This window comes from Lepisosteus platostomus, chromosome 5 (genome assembly GCF_059453375.1).
Source record: "Lepisosteus platostomus isolate fLepPlt1 chromosome 5, fLepPlt1.hap1, whole genome shotgun sequence".
Classification (NCBI taxonomy): domain Eukaryota; kingdom Metazoa; phylum Chordata; class Actinopteri; order Semionotiformes; family Lepisosteidae; genus Lepisosteus; species Lepisosteus platostomus.
In genome coordinates this window covers 35,521,971-35,536,200 of record NC_142615.1, presented here as the reverse complement: position 1 = coordinate 35,536,200, position 14,230 = coordinate 35,521,971, and the positions used below count along the sequence as shown (strand labels likewise).

General features: G+C 44.9%; 1 protein-coding gene and 2 non-coding genes across 4 annotated transcripts; 1 reads left to right on the top strand and 2 right to left on the bottom strand.

The window, feature by feature from the left end:
* Positions 1-288: 288 nt before the first annotated feature.
* Positions 289-382, bottom strand: trnai-uau (transfer RNA isoleucine (anticodon UAU)). The gene is made up of 2 exons: positions 345-382; positions 289-324 (listed from the first exon to the last, which is right to left on the bottom strand). It is a non-coding gene; the product is annotated as a tRNA-Ile (tRNA).
* Positions 383-8,606: 8,224 nt separating this feature from the next.
* LOC148665882 (zona pellucida sperm-binding protein 3-like) lies at positions 8,607-11,037 on the top strand. 2 transcript variants are annotated; one of them, XM_088631669.1, is made up of 9 exons: positions 8,607-9,218; positions 9,320-9,435; positions 9,508-9,614; positions 9,694-9,868; positions 9,946-10,063; positions 10,262-10,362; positions 10,443-10,516; positions 10,688-10,870; positions 10,946-11,037. In XM_088631669.1, exons 1-9 carry the CDS (start codon positions 8,661-8,663, stop codon positions 10,951-10,953), a joined length of 1,440 nt encoding a protein of 479 aa, XP_088487795.1. In that variant the 5' UTR covers positions 8,607-8,660; the 3' UTR covers positions 10,954-11,037. The 2 variants fall into 2 exon arrangements, with proteins under 2 accessions (XP_088487795.1, XP_088487794.1); XM_088631668.1 differs by having other exon boundaries at positions 10,688-11,037.
* Positions 11,038-13,826: 2,789 nt separating this feature from the next.
* trnaf-gaa (transfer RNA phenylalanine (anticodon GAA)) lies at positions 13,827-13,899 on the bottom strand. Its single transcript has one exon. It is a non-coding gene; the product is annotated as a tRNA-Phe (tRNA).
* Positions 13,900-14,230: the final 331 nt, after the last annotated feature.

The following is a 14,230-nucleotide window of genomic DNA, read 5'->3' as shown; positions in this document are numbered from 1 at the left end:
CAGCTGGGGGTCCACAGCTGATGGGAATTTAAGTAGTGACCTGCGTCAGCTGCAAAGGAAAAAGTATAGGTTTATTCCATGCTGAAAGGAGAAGGAAACACAACATGGAACCTTCTTCGGGTGTGACGTGGAATAAACCTTTACCTGTTCCTTTGATGTTAATTTAGACCGGATTTCCAGCAAATACCTAACAGGCTACAATCTCGTTAGATAAAGTGTTAAGGAAGACCTATAAGTAGCAGTATCTAAAGTGGACAGTTGCTTTCAGTAGCTAAAGACAGGACACGCTGCTCCAGGTGAGGCTTGAACTCACGACCTCGGCATGACTCCGCTGTGCACTGCTGTATAAGTACCGCGCGCTGACCGATTGCGCCACTGGAGCCGCGGAAAATGCTTTCCCTTCACACACTGACGTTGCACAAACACAGGGTGAAAACGATTTCGGCACGTTTTCCGTCTCTCCGTGGGAGAAAGGGACAGTAAAAGAGCGAGGAAACTACAAGGGAAGAAAATGAAAAAATAGTGCTCACTGCAAAAGAGGGAGGAGAGAGATGGTCAGACACGTAAATCAGCTCGGCGGATTTACACTATTTATGAGTCTTCATGTGTCTGAAACTGTCCAGTTTGTATTTTCGTTTCAAAAATCCAGTAAACTTGAATAAGACAAGAAGGCACACACTGCACATCTGCGGAACATCACGCCCGATGTTTACAGTGACATCAGAGATTGAAAGCGAAGTCGTTTTTTATTAAAAGTTCAAGGAAACCTGAATATGTTTGCTAGACGTATTTCAGAATCACAGTGAAATGTAGTACGATTGCTGCACAGATCTGCAGTCTGCAATTAGAATACGGTTTGTGCGTTGTATAAAATATGCCATTCAAAACTTTTCTAAAACTGCAGAGATACATTTCGGAATGCGTCTTCCTGTAAAAATTAAATATCTATTTTATTTGACGGGCGCTATAAGCAGAGTCTGAAGCCAGCTCCACAGAAGAACTATATTCAGTGGTCCAAAAAAGTGAGTATTTCACTAAGTGAACAATTACTGTACATCATAATCATATTTGTTTTACTTCTCCTGCCATTGCAATTTGCGCACAGATTTTTTATTTTATTTTCAAAATATATTAGCCTTGATGGGAGAAAAACTAAATTGTGTGCGCGGTGGCCAAGTGGTAAGGCACCGGTCTTGTAAGCCGAAGAGCGCGGGTTCAAACCCTGTCCGTGCCTGGTTTGCGTACCACGATATACCTTTATCTAAATCGAGAAATCTCTGTAATAATAAGAAAAGAAAAGTAGTTAATAATCCTTTGACAAAGTAACGGGCATCCTTCACTGCTTGTCAGGATGGCTGAGTGGTCTTAGATGCCAGCCTCAAGAACTCAATCGTGTGTAGTTACAGTTGTTATTCACAACCCGGATTTCTATGGAAGCCCGTTTCCGCCAGGGAGTAAAAAAAAAAAACCCGCTATGGTATCTCAGAATTCCGACTTAGCAACTCAGTATTGCGACTTAGTAACTCAGAATTCCTACTTCATATCTCACATTTGCGACTTCGAAATAGCCCATATTTCAATGTCTGTCCTTTTGTTATTGTAACGGATTCGGGTTCTAGGGCTTGTGCCCTCGCAGCTCCCACCCTAGTTCGTGCCTCACTGCATTGGCTCGAACTCAGGTCTTGCCAGCTGAGCTAAAGAAGACCCTTTTTAAGTAAAAAAGGACATACAATGAGATACCATAGCGCGTTTTTTTTTTACTCCCTGACGGAAACGGGCTTCCATAGATTTCCCTTCATGTTCATTAAGATGTGTAATTTGTATGTTGCTTATATAAGAACAGTTTCTTCAAAAGTTCTGTCAATTAACAGTGGAGAGCTAGCCGATGTACGTTTTCATGAAAACTCTCTTTAAGGCGATTACAAGTATCTTGAGCAAATCTGCGTCATATTTTTTTTTTTTAAAGTTTAGCTCAAGATGCAACAGGAGTATACATGAATTCTCCCGCCCTACATTCCAAGATATGGAATCTTATTTTTCTTGAAGTGTCTGATGTTGGTCGTTATTGGAAATTGCCCGGTGATATCGACTCAGGTACTCAGTTGTTACGTGCTGTAATTCGATACATGCAAAGCATTTATATTCCCTCAAATTATTAATAAGGCCAATAATGTATTAAACATTGCATGCCACTTTTTCTCTAGATGATATTCACGATGGAACAGTGAGAAAGGCATGCCTAGATGTGCTTGAACCAGCACCTTACTATCGTTTTAGTCCCGACCTGACCGCACTGAGCAATGGTACGACAGAGACTCCAACGGGTCGGTTTTCTCCTTTTACAGTTTTTGGGAAAAAATAATCTGCACTTTTAAGCAAGTATTTTATTTCAAATTTTGCATAGTGTAAGTTTTTCTTGGAAAACGTTGTTTCAGAAAGAAACTGAGTTGATGGGAATAGCCCTGTCAGTAGAATATCGAACTTTTCATCTCAGCTAGTTCTTCTGTGGAACAGGCTTCAGAACTCTAAGTACAACGCCTTTGATGTCATTTTATTTCTACAGCAGACGCATCCGGAATGTTTTTTTTTTACTTTTTATTTGAACAACAAAATAGATTCAATATAAACAAGAGCACTTATAACATCAGTAGAATCGTCAAGGGTACATAAAATAATACAATTCCACTTTCTGAAAACGATTAAACTCGGTAAATCACCGGGGTAAAGTTAGCTTGAAGTTCGAAAACGATTTTGGCACGCCTGTAGCGCTTTCACGAAATCTCTTAGAGTTACAAAAACACTTGCTTTGTGTATAAAATACATTGTGGATGATTTCTCAGCCTCTACTTTTTCGTTTTTATGACATTTTTTTGACCAAGCACGAATATGCTTTTGTCCATATCTCCGCAATGGAAGCACAGAACGCCTTCAAACCAAAAGCATTTTAAAGACCACGACTTGTGGATATTTCCACAGCCTTTACATCAAACTATCGGTGAGCTAATTATCTTTTTTTAAACCTCCGGTTTTTCATCGATGCGTAATTACGCACGAACTGGAACCCGGGGGACCGCTGTGTGCACACGTTCACAAAGCGAGAAATACTGTTCAATACGGCTTCATGCGAAAAACCCGTATATGACCATAGGAAGCAGAACAGCGCGGTCTCCAATTACCCAGACTGTAAGCACGGGAATAAAGCTTTTTTTGATTTCTGAAACCCTTCCTTTACGTCCTGTTTTCATTCAGGTAAGGGTCAACTATATTCACAATACTACTGACAGCAGGAAGATAAAAATATTCTTTACTCAGCAGCTTATTAAAAACAGCTCCCATGATGTTCATACCGACTTTTTACACAGAACACTGACACAGCTTTGTGTTCTGAATCTCTTCTTCTCTTGCTTTTATTTAATGTGGCACAATGCACTGGGTAGGGGTATTCTGTTCACAAACCAATAGCATTTAAACCACAGCACCCACAATGCTGCAGGTGAGTGTTTTGCACACTAAGCAGGTCATCTGACTATTCCCAGCTTTGTTTTGGGTTATGGAACCTTTATTTTTTTATGATTTTCTGAAGATAACACTACAGGTGGGATGGGTGGGTTGTCTTCATGGCTCAATAGCATTTCGAATACAGCACCCACTCTGCTGAAACCAAGTGTTTTACACACCAGACAGGCCCCCAAACCTCGTACAACCTTACTGTGGCTGTGGCCCCTTTCTTTAATTTTTTATGATTTTCTGAAGATTACACTACAGGTAATACACTGGGACAGGTGGGTCGTCTTCATGGCTCAATAGCATTTCAAATACAGCACCCACTCTGCTGAAACCTAGTGTTTTACACACCAGACAGGCCCCCGAACCTCATACAACCTTACTGTGGCTGTGGCCCCTTTCTTTATTTTGTAATGAGTTTCTGAAGATAACACTACAGGTAATACACTGGGACAGGTGGGTCGTCTTCATGGCTCAATAGCATTTCAAATACAGCACCCGCTCTGCTCAAACCAAGTGTTTTACACACCAGACAGGCCCCCAAACCTCATACAACCTTACTGTGGCCCCTTTCTTTAATTTTTTATGATTTTCTGAAGATTACACTACAGGTAATACACTGGGACAGGTGGGTCGTCTTCATGGCTCAATAGCATTTCAAATACAGCACCCACTCTGCTGAAACCAAGTGTTTTACACACCAGACAGGCCCCCAAACCTCATACAACCTTACTGTGGCTGTGGCCCCTTTCTTTATTTGGTAATGAGTTTCTGAAGATAACACTACAGGTAATACACTGGGACGGGTGGGTCGTCTTCATGGCTCAATAGCATTTTAAATACAGCACCCACTCTGCTGAAACCAAGTGTTTTACACACCAGACATGCCCCTGGACCTCGTACAACCTTGCTGTGGCTGTGGCCCCTTTCTTTAATTTTTTATGATTTTCTGAAGATTACACTACAGGTAATACACTGGGACAGGTGGGTCGTCTTCATGGCTCAATAGCATTTCAAATACAGCACCCACACTGCTGAAACCAAGTGTTTTACACATCAGACAGGCCCCCGAACCTCGTACAACCTTGCTGTGGCTGTGGCCCCTTTCTTTAATTTTTTATGATTTTCTGAAGATTACACTACAGGTAATACACTGGGACAGGTGGGTCGTCTTCATGGCTTCATGATTTTTTGACTGTAATCAAGTGTTGTGCACACAAGGCAGGCCTCCTGACCTTTCACAGTCATGCTTTGTTGTTAGAAACTTTAATTCTCTTTTTAGGATTTTTTGAACATGGGAACTTCCACCGAGATGAATGAGGTGCTCTTCAATAGCTTTTTCATCTATACACACAAGCGTATGTAACCAAGACACTCAGAACCAACAGAATCAACGTGAAGTCATAGAAAATCAAGAATGCCCCCGAGACATCTGCACCCCCCTCTTGGACCACTCTGGTATCAACACCCCCAAACCAATCCATACCAGCTAACAAGACTCAGAATCGGTGCAACCCTCCAACCTGGACCAAGAGCAGGATGGGACAAGTACCTGCACCACACTACGCACCCCTCATCCAGACCAGCAGGACAGCCAGACAGCACCATCATGACACACATAATGAGATCACTCTCTGTCAGTATGTGTAACATTCTGGGCCTGGGCTCCTCTGTATTTTGGCTGAAGGGAGTTCAACAACATTATTAAACCGACTGACATCATAATCTGACAAGATACATTGTTTAGGGGAGACTAAACAATGTATCTTGTGTGAACGAGAGAAAAAGATCAGTGTAAATTCACTTCATTAGACTGACGGTGTGTATAGCAATGGATGATTCCGATACATCGACCTCTGGGTTATGGGCCCAGCATGCTTCCGCTGCACCACTCTGCTGACAGCTGTCATGGTGTGATTCAACACAACTGCTCTATCTTTGCTTTCTAAAAGTGCGCCCGAGATGAAAAGTTTCAACGGCAAACACAGACGTCACTTTGAGCACTTGTCTTTTATAGTACGAATCATCACACGCTGCTCTACATGGGCGTGTCTTCAAGATCGTTGAGAACCAAACCTTTTGCTTTCCGAGGCAACTGATTCTTTCCTTGTTAATTCACAAATATTCAATGGGAATCAGTGAAACGAAAACCAAACACGTACACACTCGCGTCCTAGCCTGAAAGAAAAATGATGGAAGCACTTGAGGAATAACAAGAGTAGTCTGAACAGCTCCAGTCTATCAACTGCTCTACAAAGTGATCGCTACTTCCACACCCAGTTTATAACGCTGAAAATGATTCAGGAAGCACAGCAAAGTTCTAAAAGCAGTGGTTGAAAAGCGTCTAGATACATAAAATGACAATTTCTCAAAAGTAAAATCTTCAGCTTTTAAATATTGTCATCCATATATTTTCGTTTTTCTCTTTTTTACATAACACGCTTTCGAGAAATAGACTGTCTTGTAATGAAGGCTGCATTAGAAAATGTGTGTCTAAATTAAAATCGGGTTTATGACTTCTGCGTTTTTCAGCTTTCTTAGCGCTTGGGTCTCGATTCAGATATTGCAATGAAAGCAACAGGGGAGTAAGTTTTCCTTTTCTAAATCAAAGGTGATCTGCTCACAAGGAAGTATAAAAACTTCAGCGTTTACTTTTTGAAGACCACAAATTGTCGAAACACTATTGCTTCATAAGCTAATAAGTAAGGTTTCTGAGCACGCATTGTATTACTAATGCTGTTATTAATAAAAAAAAAGCTTAAATTCACATAATGGAATTTGGACGGCTCAAAGTAGTCTATTCTTTGTACAACTTTACTTGCCCGCTGAGTAGAGTTTAAAGCAACGGCAGCAGAAGTAGCAGTAATAGCAACAACGTGGTTTGAGTGTCACAATACACTCTGTGAAATTATTGCGGCTTCAGATCGTTTTGTTCTGTTGAAGCTGCCTACAGGCTCTGAATTGCTGACATTGGCTGTGATCTTTTTTCAGGTTTCATGTAATTCTTCACATATTTGAAATATTTAATTCGGGTTCGCCTAATACACGGTGCAAACCGTACCTGCAGCAGAATGCTGTGGCACATGAAGCCGTTTTGTTTATCGGTTGTAAGGATATAGGAGCGTACTACAAATCGAGCAAGCGAAAAGAAAATTAAACAGGAGTCACTTTTTGGATTGCTAATTCATTGTGCTCTGTTCGTCTAGGTTCAAATCCTATCCTTGTCATGGTTAAGGCCTGAGACGTGTGTGTTTTTTCTAAACGGTGTTTGCATTTGTTTCCTCTTTACTCCTGTAAACTCAGGATTTTTTTTTCCTTGGTGGCAACAATACGCTTCTGTAATACAGTAAATGGTAGACTCTGCTTTCAAATGAGCTGCACCAGGCATTCGGATACAGAAAAACACAGGGATTTAAAATTCAGGAATATGAATGGCCAATTGCTTACAGCTAGGGTTTTTACGTTTTCTTATTTAGCGATTTGTGTATCAATCTTTTAACAATTCATTAAAATGCTAACAATATGTAAAATCAAAACAACAGCACCGTTAAATGCCGGGGAGACAGGTAGTTTTTTTTTCATCAGATGCCAATCTCTAATGCTGTGTGTGAGAGCTTACGTACCTTTCCTTTTCTCACATTTTCTGACAACTATTCCAAAGGGGCACCCTGTCAGCTCCTAATACTTTTTAAAAGTCTGCCTGCATGTTTGATTATTGTCGTTTTATTTAGAAAAAGTTCAATATTGATCATAACTAAAGAAAATTAGGATCACGAAGAAAAAAAGGGCTGAAGATGCGAGTCGCTCTTGAATCAAAGCTGGGCGACACGGGCTTCTGTTCTGATATGATTGTACGAGAAGCAGGAGGAATCTCTTCTCTCCTATGGAGCATGAGCTGAATCAGGAGTGAGACATTTCGTATGCTCGTGCATATGTTAACACATTACCTACATCGTAAAACTAAATTAAAAACTAACATTAAGTTGTCAAAGACATTCATTTATATACAAACAAGAGACAGACATAGTAATGATTCTACATTAACTTGTCCTGCACTGATCAGACTAATTGAAATGTATGAAAGCCCGTTTCCGCCAGGGAGTTACAAAAAAACGCGCTATGGTATCGCAGAATTCCGACTAAGTAACTCAGAATTGCGACTTAGTAACTCACAACTCCGACTTTATATCTCACATTTGCAACTTCGAAATAGCCCATATTTCATTGTCTGTCCTTTTGTTATTGTAACGGATTCGGGTTCTAGCTAGCAAGGCCTGGGTTTGAGCCAATACAGTGAGGCACGAAGTAGGGTGGGAGCGGCGAGGGCACAAGCCCTAGAACCCGAATTCGTTACAATAACAAAAGGTCAGACAATGAAATATGGGCTTTTCGAAGTCGCAAATGTGAGAGATAAAGTCAAAATTCTGAGTTTTTATGTCGCAATTCTATGATTCTAAGTCACAATTCTGAGATACCATAGTGCGTTTTTTTTACTCCCTGGCGGAAACGGGCTTCCATAGGTTCTCAGTGCTGCGAAGCAAAAGCAATCTCTGGAAAATCAGACAAATTATTATCAGATCATGTCAAAAGCTGATCAGTATTTCTTTACTGGGAAGCAAAGAAATGCTTGTATTACACATTTTAATATGACATGCAATTACACATGAAAAATAGTAAAATTATTTTCATTGCGGTACGTGTTGATAGAACAGCCCCCTCGATAAAAGAAAGTGTGGACGGACTTGTCGCATGTTCCGTACTCTGTCTGACAGCGAGTTTAACACACTTTCCACGGAAATTAGAAACTAATTGAACAATAAATTAATCTGAGCAAATTTTACACGTGTGGGTGATTTAATTCTGTCGAAATTGCGTGGAACTCCTCCGCTGAGGTCAGATACACACGGGAAAATGTTCAGGCGGCTTCACGGAGTCCCGCCTCAGACTGAAATCAGGTTCTAATTAGACGCTGAGAACAATCCGGATCTCTGTATGTAATTGATTGTGTTGATTGTGTGACCAGGTGTGCGGTAACAGGTCCTGCCAGTATAAAAACCTAGTCACCGCGTTCACACTTTATGCTTTCTTGCTTCAACACAGTTTATTGGTTTACTTATTTTACTCCTGTAGCAATTGAGCGGGACGTTAATTTGGCGATGCGCTCGTTTCTCTTTATGCTGTGCCTGTGCACAGGGGCCGGGCTCCCCGCACTGGTTTCCGCCGGGCCGGCTGGCTGGGACTCTCGGGAATTGGCGCTCCAGGCCGACCTCCCGGCTCCTGAAGACGCAGCCCAGTTGGAGGATTTGAACCTGGCAGATGCGCCCTCCGAAGACCTGTCTGCAAGCGAGAACGACTCGCAGTCCTTGGCTCCCGACTTTCGCCGCCTTCCCGTGTCCAGAGACGCGTACTCGCCCTACTTCGACAAGGAGAAGATGAAGCCCGAAGCCGGCAGCCGCCCCTTACCCGCCTACATCAAGAGCGTCCTGTTTCCTCCCCAGGGAGGGCGGCAGCCGGCTCGCCCGGCCATCGGGGGCACCCGAGGAGTGGCTGTGTGGTGTGACTCCAGCAGGATGTACGTGAGGGTCAGTCGGCTCCTGTTCGGCTTCAGCTGTCGGCCATCGGAGGTGACCTTGGGCAACTGCAGCGTCAGCCGAACCACACGCAGTTACTTCTACTTCATCTACGGGCTTCACGAGTGCGGCACCGAGCGATCGGTAAGCGGGTCTTCATCTACAGGCAGTGTATCGACGTGAGCTGTAGGGCCAGTGTCGGGGTTGCCTTTCCTGGGAATATCCCTTCCTCTGTGACCCTGCAGGTTGTCCAGGGCCGCCTGGTGTACTCCAACACTCTCCGCTATGCCCCGCCCTCCTCCAGTGCACCTGTGCATCGCTTCATTCCCTTCTCTGTGCCGGTCAAGTGCTCCTACAACAGGTAGGCAGGGCTCTGCTGCTGAGAAGCCACTAGGAAAGTGTCCAGATGCCCCTCATCCCCTCTGTTCTGCAGGTTCCACTACTCCTACAAGGTTGGCTATGTCCCCACGTGGGCCAGGAGAAGGACCTTCTTCAAGGACCTGAAGAACAAACACAGCTTTGTGCTGCTCACCACCAACTGTAAGCTCCTTGAGTGAGTGGCTCCTCCTGCCTGCAGGGGGTGCTGTGTGCAGGTGTAATGCTGCCTCTCTCTCTCCAGCCCGCTGGGTCCGGCTCTCTCCTAAGGATGAGTACTTCCTGGGTCAGCCCATGTACTTCCAGGCCACTGCCTACTTTGCCACAGCAGAGCAGAGGCTGTACATCCACTCGTGTTATGTAACGGAGAAACCAGACCAGCACTCCCAGCCCCGTTTCCCTGTGATCGACAACTTGGGGTACGGCCCCTTCTGGGAGGAGAGGTGGGCAGGAGCCCTGAGAGCCTGCAGGGGTTCATCCTTGTCCTTGTCCCCAGGTGCATGGTGGACAGCAAGGCAGATGGCTGCCTGTCCAGGTTTGTCCCCTCCAAGCAGAAGGATGTGCTCCGCTTCACAATTGATGCCTTCCTCTTCCAGAAGAAGCTGTCCAGGAAGGTACTGCTCTCAAAGGCTGCTCAGCCTTCTTGCTCTACTGATCCATGGTCTGCTTTCACATCCATGATCTAGATGTGAACCAGACTGTGGCAGCTGTAGTGCCTAGAGCTGCCAGCTTGCCTTCACTGATGGCAGAAGGTCTTTCTCTGTCCCTCTATTGGCCTTGATCCCTTAATGCTGTGACCTTCCCTCTTGCAGCATGAAGTGACTGAGCTGTACATGCACTGTGTCATGGCTGTGGCTCCTGCTAAAGCAACACCAGGGACCAAGTCCTGCACCTACAACAGGGAGGCTAAGAGGTACTTCTGCAAGGAGCCTGCTGAGGGTGCTCTGGGACATGCCAGGTTTAGGCCTCACCTGTCCTCCTCCTCTCCTCCAGGTGGGAGGAGCTGTATGGTGACCATGAGGTCTGTGCCTGCTGTGAGTCCAGGTGTGCTGGCAGTCGGAATGAAGGTGGGTCTGGTTCTCTATCCCTTGTGGATGCATCTCTGCCCAAGAGACAACCATGCTTGGACAACTGAGGAATGATCCCGTGCTGGACAAAGGGACTGTTTAGATGAGTAGCATCACTGTGGGTCTCTGGGTATAGCAGATCTCTCACTCCTGGGTGCTGCTTGTCCACAGGTCCCAGGAGCCTGGTGACCAGTAGTCGGGTGGCTGTGGCACCAGTAGAAGCTCCTCTGGATGTGGGAGCTGACTGGACTGAGGATGAGGAAGGAGACCCTCAGACCTCCAGTGAAGATGCTGAGAGCACCAGTGAGGATGTGGAGGGAGCAGATGACTTTGGAGATGTTGGCCAGTGGACAGGTAGGGTCTGGCAGGAGGAGCTCCTGTAGGGGTGGTGTCCTGCAGTGTAGCTGGATTGTTCTCCTTCCTCCCCAGGTGCTTGAATGAAGGCACCAGCCTGGCCCTTGTGACTCTCCTGCCTCCACTCGCCTTGTAATGGCAACATCTCAATAAAGCTGTGAAAGACCCTTCTGCCTGCCCTTGTCTCTTTATGGTTTATAGGTTTGAATGGGGTGGAGGAATTCAAGGGAAGTGAGACCCATTAATCAATGGAAGTATTTGTAGGGGTTCCCCTTTCAAGAATGCTTCCCGTATTGTTGCCAATGAGGACTGAAAATGGCTGGAGTAATAAAGCATTGTACTGGGGGAAGATAGCCGCACTATTCCTTGGGCAGGTCATTGTGACTTTTTTACTGGGGGAGAGACAGAGGTGTTCAATATACTTGCAGTCCTCCTGTTTCCTAGAGGGGTAGTGCTTATGGAGTGTGAGTTGCTACTGTAGTGCCCAGTAAGAGTGAGATCTGGTGTCCTATTCTAGGCTGCACAAACTTCCTAAAAGAAACACAAGGAAGGGATTGTCAACAGGGGCTTGGTGTAAAGTAGGCCTTCCCTTCCTTAGCAGAGGAACAATTCTGGTGCCCAAACATCAGTGAATAAAGGTACAGTTAGAATCTTGGAGGTCTTGTCTTATGGGTGTTGGTTTCACAGTATTGGACAGTCATGGGAAGTATTAGGATTGAGACTGGAGATCCCAGTACTTGACTGGGAAGACGGGTGTTCACAACCACCTCTACCAGCAGCACAGACTGTGTAGATTGAGACTGAACGCTTACTACACAAAGCCTCTCCACTGTTTCAGTGTCCCATGTCATGAATTTCAAGTGAATCCTAGTCTCCTGTTGTGACTACCTATAATTTGCACAAATCCTGCTGGCCCACTAACACGGTTAATTTTTAGCCCTACTGCAATGCCCTATTAAAGTTTCAAGGATTTAGGATAAACCATTTTATATAATGGTTCCAAAGGTGGCTTCGCAAAGCACTTGAAATAATTACAATAAGAATACACAGGATAAAACAATTCCAATAGACAGAGGAGACCATGGATGGTGGTACTGTAGATTATGCCGGTTCAGGGACGCCAAATATGTAATAATAGTGGCTCTCTGAAGGCACCAGTTCTGTAGGGTTTGGGCATTTACTGAGACAATTATTAATTGTAGCAGTAAATCACAAAGTTGATTCTTTTGATGGCTTTAGAATCCAACCATGCGACATAACTCAAACAACGCGCGCACACACAGGTACTAATACACAAGGATACATTTATTAATACATAGAATATGCATATAAACCTAACAGATCTTATCGAGAGGGTTATCAGAATACAAAAGATATATATATTCAATCAGTTACAAAGAGTTACACATCAAGAGGACATACGTTCAGTATATCATTCATTAAGACCGTTTCGTAAAGTGGACTTGGTTACAACTTCTACATTAGATACTCAAACAAGTACATAACTCTTAGGAATTAAATTGATATCAACTGGTTGGGATAACAATTGAATTCTCGAGCTGTAATGCATTGAAGTTGAATACTCATCCAATCTTTGGGGATTCAGATCTCCTGCGGGCACAAAGGAACAGTTGCAGGCTGTTGCTGTCCAATCCGCGCTCTCTGGCTCGGTGCCAGGCTGTGCTGTGCGGCTTGCGACGGTGCGCTGCTGATGCTCATTGTTGGCTTTAACTAGCAAAGTTTGTGCACAGGAGAAAAGATGACTGTGGGTCCCAGCAAGTCAGGAAGAGGACCGGTTCGTTCCTGATGAAGAGCTAGTTCTGAATAGTGATTCAGCTTTCCACAGTTCCGACCTGTTCACGAGGCCTGCTGCTGGTTACTCTCTGGCAACCTCCACTCTAGACTCTTCGAACAAAGGAAGGTTCTGGCACTCGGACACACTGGCCGTTCCATGGTTGTCCGGGCTGAGTCTCAGGATGGTCAGGAGGCGCGCTGCGAGAATGTCCTGCCCTTGGGAGCCTTCTGCTCCTGGGCCGTCCTGCCCTGGAATTCTCCTTTGAATTCCCTTTAGAACAGTCCACAGAATCCTCTCCAGAATCTTGCTGAATCTCAATCTGAATCTGAATCTCTGTGTTGCCTGTTTTTACCTGGAGGAACTTCAGCTCATTGATTGGCTGAAAGTTCCATGGGCATCAGAGTCCCACGTGGGTTACTCGGCCCTACCAGTCCCTGATTGGTTGATCAAGGTGAGATATGAGTCACTTACTCCTGACACTTAGTAATGCAGTCCAGATGTCCAACTGGCACTCCCTAGACAGATAGGCGCCAATGGGTGACCATTGATCATGATAGCCAGGCTTAGCTAAGTGCATCCCCTTTGGGAGCTGTCCTTGGACCTTAAATCACCTTGCATGAATGGTTTCTCTGTGGCTGCACCACAGAGATGAACAGAGAAATGAGGCCTAATTTGGGAAAGCTCAGAAACACTTAATTCTGCCTTATTATTAAGCCTCGCCGCTACATATCCCCCCTTTTTGAAGGTCACGAGATCCTGAGGCGTTGTTGCCTTCAAAACAAAACAGAGTTAAGTGATGTCCCTTGTCATTAGAACACTAATCTTAAATGTCTACATTACTCCCCGAGAATTCATACCAGAACCAGCATTGGGAACAAACAGGATGAATAACATCTGGAGTATGTATAAACACGGTAGGAGACATTATCTCAGTCTAGGAATTACACATGAGGAAGTTCACTGTCAATATCTGATACCTCTGTAGTAGATATTTGGGGAGAAGTCACTTCCTTTCTTTTGACATGCTACCTTTGACTCATTCATGCTACCCAGAGTACATCTTGATGTGAAACTACATCATTCAGAGTACACTGAGAAAGGGACGCGTCACTTTAGGAAGGGGGCGCTGGAGAGAGGAACAAAGGGCGCGATGAAACAAAATGCCGAAACCCGGGATCGAACCAGGGACCTTTAGATCTTCAGTCTAACGCTCTCCCAACTGAGCTATTTCAGCGGTGCGCAAAGCCCACAGCCACCTGCTCCAGCCTTCCTGTGTTGTGGCATGAGCGCACCAAGAGTAGCGGGAGAGTGTTGCAGGAACGTCACTCAGAAGGAAAGCCACCCAGCTGCGCCCTCTGAGCTCTGTCCAGGGCATCTTCCTCGCATGGACTCCTGCCTGCGACGGGCAGGAAACAATTAGCAAGAACAGAACGACACCCCATGGGTGTCTCATGACCGCACCTTAGGTTGTGACACGTGCAGGTGTGAGGGGTTGCCGGGCTACTTTGGAGCAGAGCTTGGGCGGAGGGGGGGCGGGAAAGCAGACAAAGAGGTGACACCTCAAG